General features: G+C 50.6%; 1 protein-coding gene across 1 annotated transcript in view; it reads left to right on the top strand.

Annotated features, from left to right (window-relative positions):
• The first annotated feature begins 7,051 nt into the window (after positions 1-7,051).
• SNTG2 (syntrophin gamma 2) overlaps positions 7,052-17,337 on the top strand; it is a 79,750-nt gene continuing 69,464 nt past the window's right edge. Inside the window, exons 1-2 of the mRNA XM_052644572.1 lie at positions 7,052-7,069; positions 9,879-10,016. Coding sequence (XP_052500532.1) covers positions 7,052-7,069; positions 9,879-10,016 — 156 coding nt within the window. The remainder of the gene's footprint in view (positions 7,070-9,878; positions 10,017-17,337) is intronic.

Raw genomic sequence — 17,337 nt, 5'->3', positions numbered from 1 at the left:
CCAGAAGCTTGGGTGACGAAGATGCTCTGGGGCCTGTGGTTCCCCAAGACCCCTCCTCACTGTGCCCGCCCAGCTCAGACGTGGCCACGTCTCTGCTCCACCACCTCTGCTTCTTAACTGGACCCACCCAACAAGCGCTCTCGGGAGCTGGCGCGTGAGCTGGGATGCAGACGTTGGGAGGGCAGTGTGTGGTCTGCACTAGGGACGGCTCTTGGGGGCAGGGGTCAGCAGGCTTTTCCAGTGAAGGACCCGATGGTGTTTCCTGCTGTGCGGCCTCTGCGGCCGGGACTCTGTCCAGCTCTTGCAGGGACGAGTAGCTGCCTCGTGTGGAGAGTGAAGAACTGGCATCATGTGTGCTATCAAAAGTACTCACCGGGAAAGCGTGCCTTCATTCAGCACACTGTGCAGCAAGATGTGGAGAAGAAAATGGCACCCCACTCCAGTACTCTTGCCTGGAAAATCCCAGGGATGGGGGAGCCTGCTGGGCTGCAGTCCATGGGGTCGCTAAGAGTTGGACACGACTGAGTGACTTCCCTTTCACTTTTCACTTTCATGCATTGGAGAAGGAAATGGCAACCCACTCCAGTGTTCTTGCCTGGAGAATCCCCGGGATGGGGAAGCCTGGTGGGCTGCTGTCTATGGGGTCGCACAGAGTCAGACACGACTGAAGCGCCTTAGCAGCAGCAGCGAGATGAGTCGCCAGAGGAAGTATTTACCATGAGGTCTCTCTTACATGTGTGATCAAAAAAAATAAATAAAACCGAAGCCACACTCAGAGAACAGGCTGGTGCGAGAGGCAGGGTGGGGGTGGAGCGAGAGGTGGTGAACTTGTTTTTTTCTATGTAATTTAAATAAATAGAATTAAAAATAGAGCTGATAGAGCCTCTCAAAGGTACAAAACGGGACTGCCGAAAGAAGGATGAAGAGACACTGTAAGCTTGAAAATGTGGCCGGTGGTCGGTGTCTTCCCAGAAGTGAATGAGGACAGCATGCTGGTGAGTCCCTGCTTTTGCGAGTAGATGCCTCGGACCCTGCCGGGCGGTGACCCCACTCCTGCCAAGGCTGGCCCCTTCTCTCCTTCACCTGCCCCTCCTTTGGCGTCTTAGAAGCCTCAGTCAGATCGGCCGCTGTAAGTCTTGGAGCTCCTGCTGACGCCCGCTGTCTGAGCAGGACCTGCGGCCGTGGGCGTGTCCTCCCCGTCTGGGGAGCGGCGGGTCGGTGGTCACGGTCTGTGCTTGGTTTCCGTCAGAGTTTCTGCCGAATCTTTGGAGCCATGTTACCATCTTTACAGAAGCATCCAGTCCCTCAGGATCAATCCAGTGGTCAAAACCTTTACAAAGGGCCTGTTCCCATCTTACTGTGAGGATATTTGTGCATTACTCGTTTCTGTTAGGAATTTAAGCAAGATTGCTTCATCTCACTGTAACTACATTCTCACAGAGTGAATCTGTAAGCTTCCACTACCAGACTGGGAAAAAAAAAAGAACAAAAAGATTATTGTGGCAAAACGCGCACTTGTGGCGTGGCTGATTCTTGAGAGGACGTAGAAGGCGGCTCCGCCAAGCCACTTCCTGGAAGGCCTTCCCGGGAGGACGTCGCGGGCTGGCCTGCCCTTGACCTCAGAGCGCGGAGCAGCCCCGACTGTCCTCAGGCCAGCAGCTCCCATCGGGCAGGCTCGTGCTCAGGCTCGCTGGTGCGGCCAAGTCCCTGCAGTCGTGTCCAACTCTGTGCGACCCCACAGACGGCAGCCCAGCAGGCCCCCCGTCCCTGGGATTCTCCAGGCGAGAACACTGTCCTTCTCCTACGCATGAAAGCTTAGTAGCATCCCAACTAGGCATTTGTGCCATTTTCTTTGTAATATTGTGAGTTAAAATGCAAAGAAATTTAGTGCAGTAAAGATGGGTGTGAGCAATTATACAGGAGAGTCTGTCTTCTGAGGGACTTAGTTATTAAGTGTCTCAGCCGTATGACTGTTTTGACACTTGCAGGTCACGTTCCGCTGAACCCCGCCGCGTTCAGCAACGACAGCTCGCGATATCTACAGTGAGGAGTGCGTCCTGCTTTATGGTCAGAGTGAAAAGTCAAGGCCTCGCCCCTGAAATCCCAGGCACACTGGGAACATTTAGACATGTGGGGCGCATTCTGTTTCCACTGACTGTTTGCGCTTTCCAAATGAGCCCATATTTTCTATCTTTTTCCAGACTGAAATCCTCGTTCAGACTGTCCGCCTGACAGTCAGTTGCTCTTTGCAAACCTGTAACTCTCTGTAGAGCGTGTGGAAGCTGGTGTAGACCCCTTGCTAGAAGCAACAATGTCTCTTGGTGCTAATGAGAGTCATCATTCTCACTTTTGGAGTCAGATAAATCCCCACTTATAGTATATAAAGGCTTGTCCTGATAACTTCAGCAACAGTGTCTGAGTGACTGACAGCTGAATCTGGTAATAATAAATGGTGATTCATTAATTTTGTTGTGATTGTTTCAATGTCTGTTATGACTTTTAAATGCGTGTACCCCTCTCTTTTTCTTAAGATTTTCCTCACAATTGGGTTTCATTCTAAAATGCAGTTAAAGGAAGTAGATATCTGTTTTAAATAACACTGAAACGCTTTTTGTGTGTCAAATCCGAGTTATTCAAATATTATTCCATTTTGTTGAGTCTTTTGATCTTCGGGGCTCATTATAGCAGTCTGTTTTTACAGAAATAGAAACCATTCAACAGCATAAGAGTCCTACCTTTTTTCCCTTCAAAAAAATGCATCTTAAGTAGGTCGTCATTGACAGATCCTGCTTGCTGCCTTTGATGGCTGTGAAGTCATGGGGGTGGTTGGTGGGGAGAATCTGATACCGAGTGGCAGTTACAAGGTCAGTGTTGCTGATTAAAGTCTGACTCAGATTTTAAAGCCGATGATTAGAGTACTTTGTCTGACGTTTTCCTCGGATCATGGAAACATACAAGCCCTGCCTCTCTCCACCACGGGCACCTTCCTCCCTGTGGAAGGACGGGTGTGTGTTTAGACCTCCCGTGTCCGTGTCCGGACTCTGCCTGCCCACTGCCGAGCCCTGTCGGGCTGTCCTAGGTGGGGGCTCTGGATGGGTGGGGGAGGGTGTCAGTCATGGGGAGCTGAGGTCAGGGGCCCTGGCTCCAGCCCAGAGCTGCCCACGGGCCCCGTGCCACCCTGAACCCATGGTCACCCCCTTCCTGCCTTTCGCCTCCAGCCCCCAGGAAGGCTGATTTTCTCTTCCTCCTGTTTCCAGCTGGGTCGTCCTCAAAGCTCCCTGCCCTGAGAGTCTCCCAGGGAGTTTCCAGACCCCGCTCCCCCTGCCTGTGACGTGTGGGACCCCCCTCCCGGCAGTGGTCCCCGAAGCTCGTCCAGGATGCCCATTTGCAGACCTGTGTCCTCTCCTGAGATCCTGGCCTCAGCCTTTCTCCTCCTTCCTCCCTTCCTCCTCCACAGCTTGGCCCCAGCCCTGCCAGCCCCAGCCTCTCCTGCGGCTCCTGTGTCCCCAGCCCGGAGAAGTGCTGGGGCTCCGTGTGGAGTTTCTCTCCACCGTTGCCAGCCTCAGGGTGGATCCACTCATCCCACGAATCTGCTGATGCCAGGGAAACCTTGTGTCCTCAAAGACAAAGTTCCCTTCTTTGTGTTCCAAATTAAAATAATTTGGATCTTTCCTTTGAAATTGGCATCACACCTGATGGCAGGATCAGTTCACAAGAAGTGACGAGCCGTCATTTCCGAGGAGGTGTGACTCATGACAGCCTAGGCATCCCGCCCCTCGACTCTGCTGCTGCTGATGCCTCGGAGGCGGACAGAGCCCGGCCTCCGGGGTGGACAGAGCTCGACCCTCCAAGGTGGACAGAGCCCGGCCTCCGGGATGGACAGAGCCCGGCCTCCGGGGTGAATAGAGCTCAGCCTCCGGGGTGGACAGAGCCCAGCCTCCAGGGTGGACAGAGCCTGGCCTCCAAGGTGGACAGAGCTTGACCCTCCAAGTGGACAGAGCCCGACCCTCTGAGGTGGACAGAGCCTGGCCTCCTTGGTGGACAGAGCTCGGCCCTCTGGGGTGGACAGAGCCTGGCCTCTGAGGTGGACAGAGCTCGACCCTCCAAGGTGGACAGAGCCCGGCCTCCGGGGTGGACAGAGCTCGGCCTCCGGGGTGGACAGAGCTCGGCCTCCGGGGTGGACAGAGCTCGACCCTCCAAGGTGGACAGAGCCCGGCCTCCAGGGTGGACAGAGCCCGGCCCTCCGGGGTGGACAGACCCTGGCCTCCTTGGTGGACAGAGCTCGGCCCTCCGGGGTGGACAGAGCCTGGCCTCTGAGATGGACAGAGCTCAACCCTCCAAGGTGGACAGAGCCCGGCCTCCGGGGTGGACAGAGCTCGACCCTCCAAGGTGGACAGAGCCTGGCCTCCAGGGTGGACAGAGCTCGGCCTCCGGGGTGGACAGAGCTCGGCCTCGGAGGTGGACAGAGCTCGGCCTCGGAGGTGGACAGAGCCTGACCCTCCAAGGTGGACAGAGCCAGGCCTCTGAGGTGGACAGAGCCTAACCCTCCAAGGTGAACAAAGCCCGACCCTCCGGGGTGGACAGAGTGTGACCCTCCAAGGTGGACAGAGCCTGGCCTCCTGGGTGGACAGAGCCCAGCCTCCAGGGTGGACAGAGCCCGGCCCTCCAGGGTGGACAGAGCTCGGCCGCCCACAAACACGATGGTCTCTGAGTTTGCTCCGTGTTCATTTTCTTTTTCCGTCAGCTTTCAGTCAACGAGGCGGATGGATTTTCAGCTGATGCCGATGTTCATTTGAACTCAGAGGCTTACGGAAAGCAGGTTGGCGCGCGTGGTCCCGAGCGCCGGAGGTGTGGTGAGCTGCCCAGTGGGCCCGCAGCGCCGCCCTCTCCCCGGGCCCCCGTCGCTCTGCCCGGGGCCATGTGCATCACCCTCAGCGGGTGCTTGGACGGAGAGCGTTCAGCCAGAGTGCACGTGCCGGTTTCTCCCGCGTCGTTTTGTTTTCCGTGCCTTGTTAGGAAAGCCTTCCTGAGCCAAGAATATGTTTATTAAATTTTTGAATTCTCCACACCTGGAATGGAGTAAGGGTCCAGTTGACAGTTTCCTCTTGGAGTTCATTGTCCCGATGGTGTTCACTTTTGTTCCTCACCATCAGCGGCACCCGCCAGCACCCGAGGGACTCTTGCTGGGCTCTCCTGTGGTCTTGTGGTCATTTTTTCAAACCCTGTATCATTGTCCCCCACAATTTCGATTATTATAAATTGACAGTGCCGTATTCCTTCAATTATAAGATGCAGTGAATATCAACATACCTGCTATTCTGTGAACCACTATGAAGAGTAAGGCTGTCAGCGAAGTGTTGAAAGAACCTCCTTTGTGATGCTCTCCCTGACTTCACAGATGCTAAAGTACGAACAGAAATCCACGTGAGAACCAGGGGCAAACCTCCCACCACTTCATTTCTAGCAGCGCTTCAACCCCTCCTGGCCTTGTTTTCCCTTTAATCGGGGTCTTTCTGTCAAGGTCTAGACTGATTCACATTCTGGCTGGAATACAGTGGCTGTGTAGACCAGTTTGGGGACAGTTTCCCACCCACAGGCATTTCTGTATTAAATTAGTATTTCTTTAGTATTTTTCAATGAAGGATTAAATTTTCTCATTTTAAGTACTCATGCTGTTTTGCATATTCTTGAATATCTAATGATTTGGGGGGAGAAATATTCTCCGTTTTTTTTCTCCTGGTTCTGTTGTATGAAGGCGTGAGTCATACTGATAGCTTTCACTTTTATCTTTCCATATTTCTAGGCGTTCCTAGTTTCCAGATGTCTGTATGCTTCTTTGGTCTTATTTATGGACATGATTTATCATCTGTGAATATTGTTAATGTTGTAAATTGTTTATGCCTTTAAGAGTATTTTTCCCTACCTCAAGGTGGGCAAAGATAAACTGAGAAATTTGAATCCCAGCAGGGAATTGAGAATTCTAGCGTCTCACCTTCTAGAATGACATTTACCAGAGAGGTTGTAACCAGCCTGTCTGTTATAGACTCACAAAATTAGTGAGCATCTGTCTCAGCCTCCAGGAGGAAGTTTTCCATATTCAACACAGAATCACCCATGCTCTGAGGCTTCTTTAGAGGTTTCCCGGAAGGTCGGGGAAGGCACCTTTTATTAGAAGGCTTTGTTGCGAATGACGTTTGTTAGGTGTCTTTCGAGGCTTGTTCATCATTCTGCAAGAGTCTCTGTGCTCTGAGCTGTGGTGTGGGGGCTCCCAGGGGCCCCGTCCGCCCGCCCCGGGTGGTCCTGCCCCACCTCCATCCCAGGCCGGGCTGTGTGTCCACGGCCTTGGGCAGGAGTGACGATACTCAGTTAGAAAAAGCGGCTCCAGTTTGGGGCAGGCTCTTCCTCTCTCGTCAGCCTTTTGGGGGATGCCTGCTGTGAGCGGCCAGGGGGAGGCGGCCCGAGCCCAGCCCAGGGTCCGCTGCTGGCAGTGCGGGAGCAGCTGGGGGCCGACCTGCCACCCGAGCCCCCTCCCACTCGACTGCCGTCCCCACGACTGACTGCGGCCGCAGGAGGCCCACAGAGAAGCTCCAGGCAGGCCCCTCCAGATCCCAGGAGCCCTGAGGTTTAGGGGGTCTCACTAGGCCCTGGTGGGTGACTGTTACACGGAGTAAATGACACTGACATTCAGGTGAAAAGCTACATTCCCTTCCTTGTTCACTGCTCAAGACGTAGTTTCATTTTTATATTTTTCTGCGTCTGGTTTGGCAATATTTTCTTCAGGATGTTTGCGTTTATGTTCAAGAAGGTGATAGATAAGTTAATTTATTTTGTTATAACCTCCTTGCTAGGTTTTTGTATCCAGCTTGGCTTGGGTTTATACAAGTTAAATGGTGTTCCTTTTTAGTTTTTCTCAAAGACTTTGTGAATTTTTTTTCTTGAAATATGTGGAGTTCACTGATGAAGCTGTATAGCCCTAGAGTTTACTTTGTAAAAGAATTTTAATAGTGGATTCAGCTTTTAAAACAAATGTAATATTTGCATAAAAACCGTGATGAACGAGAGTAACCAGGTGGGTGTGGCTGAACCAATAAAACTTTATTCACAAAAACAGGCCCTTGGCTACCCTGATATTAGATTGATTTTCAACAGCTTTTTAAAAATAAAAATGCATTGAAACATGTAAATATTCTTTGAAACACCATTTCAAAGAGCTGTAACTTCATTATCTATTCAAAATGGATTCTTATTTCCACTGTGATTTTTTTTAATTTTTATGGTTTCTTATTCATTTATTTATTTAATTGGAGGCTAATTACTTTACAATATTGTGGTGGTTTTTGCCATCCATTGACATGAATCAGCCACGGGTGTAGGTGTGTCCCCCATCCTGAACCCCGCTCCCACCTCCCTCCCCACCCCATCCCTCAGAGTCATCCCAGAGCACCAGCTTTGAGGGCCCTGTTTCATTTGTCAAACTTGGACTGGTGACCTGTTTCACATAAGGTGATACACATGTTTCAATGCTATTCTCTCAAATCATCCCACCCTCGCCCTCTCCCACAGAGTCCAAAGGTCTGTTCTTTACATTTGTGTCTCTTTTGCTGTCTTGCATACAGGGTCCTCTTACCATCTTTCTAAATTCCATATTTATGTGTTAATATACAGTATTGGTGTTTTTCTTCCTGACTTACTTCACTCTGTATAATCGGCTCCAGTTTCATCCACCTCATTAGAACTGATTCAAATGCATTCTTTTTAATGGCTGAGTAATACTCCATTGTGTATATGCACCACAGCTTCCTTACCCATTCGTCTGCTGATGGACGTCTAGGTTGCTTCCATGTGCTGGCTGTTGTAAACAGTGCTGCGGTGAGCACTGGTGTGCACGAGTCTCTTTCAGTTCTGGTTTCCTCAGTGTGTATGCCTTGGTGTGTTTCTCCCATTCCGAAAGCAGTCTTTTCACCTTGCTTATAGTTTCCTTAGTTGTGCAAAAGCTTTTAAGTTTAATTAGGTCCCATTTGTTTATTTTTGCTTTTATTTCCATTACTCTGGGAGGTGGGTCATAGAGGATCTTGCTGTGATTTATGTCAGAGAGTGTGATTCTTACACCTTTGGTCTGTGGTGATTTAGACGTTTATTAATCAGTTTTGTTGAGAAGGAGGTTTGGTGTTCTCTTTCGCTGCTCACTTTCCGCTGTAGAGAACGTAAGGACACAGTCCTTCTCAGTGAATCACAATCAGTGAATCTGACCCTGTGAAAAAATTTCATATTGGAGTATTTTAAAAAAATTTTATTTAGTCGCTAAGTCATGTCTGACTCATTTGCGACCCCATGAACTGTGGCCCACCAGTCTCCTCTGTCCATGGGACTTTCCAGGCGTGAATACTAGAGTGGGTTGCTGTTTCCTTCTCCAGGGCGCCTTCCTGACCCAGGGATGGAGCCCACGTCTCCCGCACGTGCAGGCAGAGTCTTTGCCGCTGAGCCCCCCGGGCAGCCCCAAGCTGGAGAGTAGTTGACTCACGGTGTTGTGTGTGTTTTAGGTAAACAGCAGAGTGATTCAGTTTCCCCATCTAGTTTGCTGCGAGACACTAGGTTATAGCTCCCCAAAACAGTAGGTCTCCGTCGGTTATCTGCTGTATCCCTAGTGACGTTAGTGACATATAGTGTCATCTCGATCCGCCTGCTGCTGCTGCTGCTAAGTCGCTTCAGTCGCGTCCGACTCTGTGCGACTCCATAGGCGGCAGCCCACCAGGCTCCCCGTCCCTGGGATTAGACATGTATTAAATATTCTGTTTTTACCTGCAGTGAAGGTCTTTTAGCAGGAATCTCAATCCCACTAAGTTATAATAAGAGGAAATCATACCACGTTACCGTTTCTTTGTTCTTAGTGTGCAGTTCCTTCAGCAGGAAAAGCTCTGTATTGGCAACGGATCGGTGTCCACCAGCCCGCCCTCGGGCCCCGTGTGCCCCGCTGTTTCTGCTCCAGCCTCGCCCCCGCCGGCGCTCAGCCCCACCCCTGGGCCCGGCCGGGGCTCTGCAGGCCCTGGGGCCGTCCTCTGGTCCTGGGCGGTGGACCAGACCCTAACGGCCTCGCCGAGCATCCTACCTGCCTTCTCCCCTCACCCAGGTGCGGGGCTGTGTCCGAGGCCGTGCAGGCCAGAGCTCTGCAGGCACCGGGGGATGGGGTGGCCACTCCAGTGGTCTCCCGTGACCCGTGCCGCCCACTGACCAGGCCCCGCTCAGCCTGGGCGCGTGCGTGACTCGACGTGGAGGAGCCAACTCCCCTAGTTCATCCGGGGTGACTTTCTGACTCATCCATTCTTCACTTGCTAACAACATGTTTTATGCAAATCCTATAAAAACTGATTCAGAAGAAATATTTTAAAAATCCCACGATTTTGTTGAACTGCAGTGTTGGAGGAGACTCCCGAGAGTTCCTTGGGCTGCAAGGAGATCCAACCAGTCCATCCTAAAGGAGATCAGTCCTGAATATTCATTGGAAGGACTGATGCTGAAGCTGAAACTCCAATACTTTGGCCACCTATGTGAAGAACTGACTCCTTATAAAAGACCCTGATACTGGGAAAGATTGAGGGCAGGAGAAGGGGACGACAGAGGATGAGATGGTTGGATGGCATCACCGACTCAATGGACATGAGTTTGGGTAAACTCCGGGAGTTGGTGATGGACAGGGAGGCCTGGCGTGCTGCCGTCCACGGGGCCGCAAAGAGTGGGACACAAGCGAGCAACTGAGCTGAACCCCGCCCTTGTTAGATGTGCGGGTGTGTGGTGAACACACAGGTTGTTTCAGACTCAGGCACATTTTGCCAGGGTCCCTGCTCTCTGTCCTCACACCTCCCACCTCTGCTCTGTTTCAGACTAAAACTGGGATCGCCCTGTTGCGCGACGAAGTGTCTGGCCACACCTATGACGTCCGCCTGAAGCTGACGAAAGAGGTACTGACAATTCAGAAACAGGATGTCGTCTGTGTTAGCGGCAGCCGTCCCAGTACAAACGTAAGTGCCTCCGCGCCTGCAGCCCCAGGGCTTGTCTAGACCCTGTCACCCCGATACGCGGGAGGGGCTCCCCAGACGGAAGCTCCCGGGGCCCTGCAGGACGTGGCCTGACGGTCCTCAGCCCTGTCCAGATGCCCACGTTGCTGCAAAGCAAAGTATCTTTTCAAGCTCGTGTTTGCTCTCTCGACGGCTGTCTTAATTTCTTTATTAATATATTTTCCTTGAGGAGCTTTATATTAAAAACATCCCCAGACAGCACACCATGAGACTGAGCGCATTCTCATGGGAAACTAGAAGGCCGTGGTGAGCAAGGTCGTCTCCTTCCTGAAGGAGTAAGAGCCCCAGGGTTTCTGCCTGGAACCACAGGCAGCGAAAGGTACAGCAGGTGCTCTTCAGCGTCCACCTGCTCCTTGCCTCCGTAAATGCACAGAGAGTTTTCACATAAAGCCTGGTCCTTCTCGGCTTCAGTTATAAGTGAAATGTTCTTAAAGGTAAGAAGCGTGTATCGGATGTTTTAGAATATTGAATAAAGATTAGGGAACAATGGTTCTGCAAGTTTTATCTCCAAATTTAGCTTGAGACCACTGCAGATGATGTATTAAATACATGACACCTTATATTTGCAGTTTCCTGTTCTCCCAGTGGGCTTAAGTGGCTATGGATACATTCTGGGAGAATTCTGGAAGTACCCCAAGGCTCTGCCATCCCCAGGTGGGCTGGCTCTACTGGGGGCGCTGGAGACCCCTTCTTTGTGGGGTTTCTGAGTCCTTGTAACCTTTACCACAGAGATGACGTGGGCAGGACGCTTCCACCCGGTCTGTCCGCAGTCCTGTGGTCAGTGTGCCGTCATCAGCGCGGGCGCCCTGATGTCAACTGACGGCACCACGACCTTGCCTCCGTGTCCTCACACGCACGTCTCCCCCTGGATGGCGTCCTCCTCCTTCTGTCCTGGAGCCCGAGGCTGCCCCCCACCCGGGTCCCGCCCCCATTCTGGCCGCGGGCCTCGGTCGAGGGTGTCCCCTGCGCATCCAGGGTGGCGAAGCCTCACAATGAGGGTGGGCGACAGGACGCTCCCCCGGACCCTCAGGCCTGGGTTCTGCACCCCGTCCTCTCGAGGACGCCCCCGCCCCACCCCGCGGATCCTGCAGAGCCACCTCCTCCAGCGCTTAGATGAGTCCCTCGGAGCCAGAAGTGCCCCTCTGCAACAGGCTGGCAGCCTCCTGCTCGCCTGCACAAGGTCCGTCCCTTTGCTGATTACCTTCCACGTGCTCTCAGGACCGTGGGTGGCGGGTGGAGAGGGGTCCAGAGGAGGCAGCCAGGGTGGCTCTGCAGCCTCTTAGTCGTGTCGCCTTTCTTGATGGTGAGTTTGTAATCAATACGAAGTTTCAGAGAAGTTATAGTAAGAACAGGTAATGTTTCTACACTATATCGTCCAGTTCAGTTCAGTCACTCAGTCGTGTCCAACTCTTTGCAACCCCATGAACTACAGCATGCCAGGCCTCCCTGTCCATCCCGAACTCCCGGAGTTTATTCACACTCATGCCCATTGAGTCGGTGATGCCATCCAACCATCTCATCCTCTGTCATCCCCTATTCCTCCTGCCTTCAATCTTTCCCGGCATCAGGGACTTTTCACATGAGTCAGTTCTTCACATCAGGTGGCCAAAGTATTGGAGTTTCAGCTTCAGCATCAGTCCTTCTAATGAACATTCAGGACTGATTTCCTTTAGGATGGACTGGTTGGATCTCCTAGGAGTCCAAGAGACTCTCAAGAGTCTTCTCCAACACCACAGTTCAGAAGCATCGGTTCTTCAGCGCTCAGCTTTCTTTATAGTCCAACTCTCACATCCATACGTGACTACTGGGAAAACCATAGCCTTGACCAGACGGACCTTTGATGGCAAAGTAATGTCTCTGCTTTTTAATATGCTGTCTAGTTGGTCATAACTTTTCTGTTTCCACTGTTTTCCCATCTATTTGTCATGAAGTGATGGGACTGGATGCCATGATCTTCGTTTTCTGAATATTGAGTTTTAAACCAGTTTTTTCAGTCCCCTCTTTCTCTTTCATCAAGAAGCTCTTTAGTTCCTCTTCACTTTCTGCCATAAGGGTGGTGTCATCTGCATATCTGAGATTACTGATATTTCTCCAGACAGTCTTGATTCCAGCTTGTGCTTCATCCAGCCTGGCATTTCTCATGATGTACTCTGCGTATAAGTTAAACAAGCAGGGTGACAATATACAGCCTTGATGTACTCCTTTTCCTATTTGGAACCAGTCTGTTGTTCCATGTCTGGTTCTAACTGTTGCTTCTTGACCTGCATACAGATTTCTATGTATTGTCCAAGGAAAATAAATTATACTTTTTAGAATTCAGTGTCAGATTCTCTGCCCAAGGTTACCTTCTTGATGAAAATTATTGGATCCTTCATAAGAAAAATGGGTGTATGTTCATAAATTTATGTTTGCAGTTTCAAGTGATGTATTGGTGCCCAAAGCTTGATGTTGAAATTGCCTGCTGTATATCAGAGGGTGGTTCCCAAGGTTATGTTCTCAGCCTCCTGGCTCCATCTTTAATGATCTCTGCTGCTTCCAGAGGAAGCCTCATTTGTAGGAAAGGAGTGAAATATTCTTGAATAGACGTGTGTATCTGGGCTAGGTAATTGTGAGGGGGACTCAGAGGACATTTTTAATCCAAGAAGAACATGTTCAGCTCCTGAGATCAGAATGCCTTTTCTACACCAGACTCAGAATCCCACTGGATCCAATCCCACTGATTGGAGAAACAGTTGAAACCCGTGTTCTTCAGTTGATTATAAAAATAAAACTAGCCTTGACCCGAGAATTTATCGTGAGTTTGGAGGATGAAAAAGACGACTTCCAACAACAGTCATGGTATTTCTGCAGATCATATGGCACCTCTGGGGGCTCAGAACACAGTGATTCCGTTATGTTAACCTCCAACAGAAAACCGGATGGAGAGCATTCCTTTTCCATCATCTAAAATTACTCTGAGCTGCGGGAGAGGGAGGTGTAATAATTATTTCCCAGCTGATCAGCAGAAGAAATGAGTGTGAATTTCACATCTCACTGAAACTTGAGCCCCTGTGTGGGGCCCAGGAGATGAAAAATGCATCATTGGATTCAACACACATTTACTGCGTCTCACCATCCATAACTGATGCTGAAGCTCCAGTACTTCGGTCACTTGATGGGCAGAACCAACTCATAGGAAAAGACACTGATGCTGGGAAAGACTGAGGGCAGGAGGAGAAGGGGGTGACAGGGGATGAGATGGTCAGGTGGCATCACCGACTCAACAGACATGCACTTAAGTAAACTCTGGGAGATGGTGAAGGACAGGGAGGCCTGGTGTGCTGCGGTCCCTGAGGCTGTAAAGAGTCAGACACGACTGAGCAACTGAACACCGCCACCACCCATGTAATGTCAAGCACAGGTCAGCTTGTCGCTGGGGCTGCAAGGCCTTCAGAGTCTAAGGGCAGACACCCCGCTCCTGCGGGGATGAGTCACGCTGGTGCTCTGAATTCCAAGGTCAGCTTTCTTAACAGAAATAGTGCTGCTGACTGATCCTTACATCTCGAGCTCTGTTGTCAGCGGGAGGCTCACGCTTGCTTCACGACCAGCAGGCTCTGTGCCCCAGCACTTGCTCACAAGCTGAGACTGGAGGGAACCTGGTTCTCCCGGAACCTGGCCCAGTTTGCGCTGAGCTTCACACCTGGGGTTGCACTTATGCTCTTTCTTGTCTGTTTGAGAAGACAGGATTAAGGAGCAGGCTCGTATTAGTGTTCATGAAACTGCTGGAAAATAATCACTGTATCAGTTCTGGGTGGATGTTCTTATCAGGAAAGGGAGAGAAAGCTGGGTTCACCCTTTTATAAAACCCATAGAGTCTCAAATCTGCTGAGTCAACATTAGAGTCTAGAATTGGCAACTTTATATTTCATTTGTATTCCTGTCTCTTCCGATCAATACGGAACTCTGAATAGTTAAAATCTCTGGGTTTCCTGTCCTTTATCAAGCCCACAGAAATGGTATGGACCTAACAGAAGCAGAAGATATTAAGAAGAGGTGGCAAGAATACACAGAACTGTACAAAAAAGATCTTCACGACCCAGATAATCACGATGGTGTGATCACTCACCTAGAACCAGACATCCTGGAATACGAAGTCAAGTGGGCCTTAGAAAGCATCACTATGAACAAAGCTAGTGGAGGTGAGGGAATTCCAGTTGAGCTATTTCAAATCCTGAAAGATGATGCTGTGAAAGTGCTGCACTCAATACGCCAGCAAATTTAGAAAACTCAGCAGTGGTCACAAGACTGGTAAAGGTCAGTTTTCATTCCAATCCCAAAGAAAGGCAATGCCAAAGAATGCTCAAACTACCACACAATTGCCCTCATCTCACACGCTAGTAAAGTAATGCTCAAAATTCTCCAAGCCAGGCTTCAGCAATACGTGAACCGTGAACTCCCTGACGTTCAAGCCAGTTTTAGAAAAGGCAGAGGAACCAGAGATCAAATTGCCAACATCTGCTGGATCATGGAAAAAACAAGAGAGTTCCAGAAAAAACATCTATTTCTGGTTTACTGACTATGCCAAAGCCTTTGACTGTGTGGATCACAATAAACTGTGGAAAATTCTGAAAGAGGTGGAAAATTCTGAAATAGATGAAAATACCAGACCACCTGACCTGCCTCTTGAGAAGCCTGTATGCAGGTCAGGAAGCAGCAGTTAGAACTGGACATGGAACAACAGACTGGTTCCAAATAGGAAAAGGAGTACGTCAAGGCTGTATATTGTCACCCTGCTTATTTAACTTGTATGCAGAGCACACATCATGAGAAACGCTGGACTGGAAGAAACACAAGCTGGAATCAAGACTGCTGGGAGAAGTATCAATAACCTCAGATATGCAGGTGACACCACCCTTACGGCAGAAAGTGAAGAGGAGCTAAAAAGCCTCCTGACGAAAGTGAAAGAGGAGCGTGAAAAAGCTCAACATTCAGAAAACGAAGATCATGGCATCTGGTCCCCTCACTTCATGGCAGATAGATGGGGACACAGTGTCAGACTTCATTTTGGGGGGGCTCCAAAATCACTGCAGATGGTGACTGCAGCCCTGAAATTAAAAGGTGCTTACTCCTTGGAAGGAAAGTTATGACCAACCTAGACAATATATTAAAAAGCAGAGATATTACTTTGCCAACAAAGGTCCGTCTAGTCAAGGCTATGGTTTTCCAGTGATCACGTATGGATGTGAGAGTTGGACTGTGAAGAAAGCTGAGCACTGAAGAATTGATGCTTTTGAACTGTGGTGTTGGAGAAGACTCTTGAAAGTCCCTTGGACTGCAAGGAGATCCAAGTCCATCCTAAAGGAGATCAGTCCTGGGTGTTCATTGGAAGGACTGATGCTAAAGCTGAAACTCCAATAGTTTGGCCAGCTCATGTGAAGAGTTGACTCATTGGAAAAGACCCGGATGCTGGGAGGGATTGGGGGCAGGAGGAGAAGGGGACGACAGAGGATAAGATGGCTGGATGACATCACCAACTCAATGGATGTGAGTTTGAGTGAACTCCTGGAGTTGGTGGACAGGGAGGCCTGGTGTGCTGCGATTCATGGGGTCGCAAAGAGTCGGACATGACTGAGTGACTGAACTGACTGACTGACTTGAGTTTTCTAATTATCTCCTAAAGAGAGAATGTGCTTTGCCATATGAAGAAGCTGGCTTGTTATGTTTCAGACTTTCTGTTTAGATTGCTTCATTTTTATATTGTGTCTGTACATTTGACATATTTTATTTTTCTAAATTGTAAGGTTACCTTTGTGGCTTGCATGAAAAGTAGTGACAGAAGGAAAGAATTTAAAAGATCTCTGTGTTGTATCTGGCACTTTAAGTCATAGCACATTTATGGCTGAAATGTATTTTAGAGAATTCTATACCCTCAGTTTGGGAAATTAAGAAATAGCGGAAGTTGTTGGTCTGAGCTCACAGGGTTAATTACAGGGTTGAGGCAACATGGAGCTGCTCCTCTCTGCCTGAGGGTCTGGGTGCTGCCTGTAACTTCTCAAGGTCGCACCCAGAGCATCGAGAGGAGGGAAGGGCAGGCGGTACTAGACCCTGGCAAAGCTCGAGACAGGTCACAGTGTGAGCCCAGCCTGGCCCAGTCCTTGGACTAGTTTTTGCTGCCCAGCTTAAGCTGGGCAACACGGGGAGAGCGGACCTCAGGGGGAGGCCCGGGGCTGATCCAGGGGAAATGACTGACCGTAGTCCGTCCACCCAGAGGGAGGAGGTCCCAAGTCACACGGGGAGAGTGTGACCTTGAAGACAGCCCCCCACCCCCCGCAGAAAAAATTCTTGCCTGGCCGGCATTGGCTTCTGAAGGAAGAGGGACAAAGCCAGGCAAATGCCCCTGAGGACACTAATCCCGACTGCCCCTCACTTGGGTCTTGTGCTGTGGTTTACTTTGTGGCCTGAAAATCCTCCCGCTGAAAATGCAGTTAGATGGTGTCAGGTGCAGGGGGCCCTGGTGCATGCAGACGGAAGGTGCAGGCCTTCTGGAGGAACACGCACACTCTCCACCGGGGCCTGAGAGGATCCCCACTCTGGGTTCTCGCAGACTGTGGGGATAAAGCAGCGAAGGAAGCAACATGAGCAACGGTGAAGAGGTGGGTCTGCAGAGACGTCGAGCTGTGAGAGCCAAGTGCCTCACGTGAAAGGCGTGTGTTCATTGCGTCTGAAGACTAAACAGAAGGCTCTAACAGTCTGACAAAGGAAGGAGAGATTGTATAAAGTGATCCAGGCTTTGTGAAACCAGCGAAAGAGAATAAAGAAAAAATAAATGAAATTGAAATCTCAGTGTACCAGTTAAATAACATTTGGAAACGAAAAGTCAGAGCTGCAAGGTAGATCTGAAGAAATCTCAGGAATGAAAACCAAGAGCTGGAGAAGACAGGTGAGGGGTTCGGGGCCCTGGCGCAGCAGGGGAGCTGGCGGATGACGTGCTGGAGACGCAGAGGGCAGATGGGACGTGGGAGCCGGGACCCGACACCGGCGAGCCCTGGGTTGGTGGAGGACGGGGGTCTGGGACCCCCGAAGGCCCTGGAGGGATGCCTGCTCTCCCGGTCCATCCCCGGGTCTCCTGGTCCATCAGGAGGGCCCTCAGCTGGATCCTGGGGTGTCTGCTCCTGTCTCTCTTCTGGGGTCACGTGTGTCCTGCGTGTGCTTGGCCTTCTTCACAGGCTTTGTCTGGCTCGTATCACAGATCCACAGAGTCGTTGGAGAAATTAGAATCGGGCCC

The sequence above is a fragment of the Budorcas taxicolor genome, chromosome 8 (genome assembly GCF_023091745.1).
Source record: "Budorcas taxicolor isolate Tak-1 chromosome 8, Takin1.1, whole genome shotgun sequence".
NCBI lineage: Eukaryota > Metazoa > Chordata > Mammalia > Artiodactyla > Bovidae > Budorcas > Budorcas taxicolor.
This window is presented reverse-complemented; position numbering and strand designations above follow the sequence as displayed.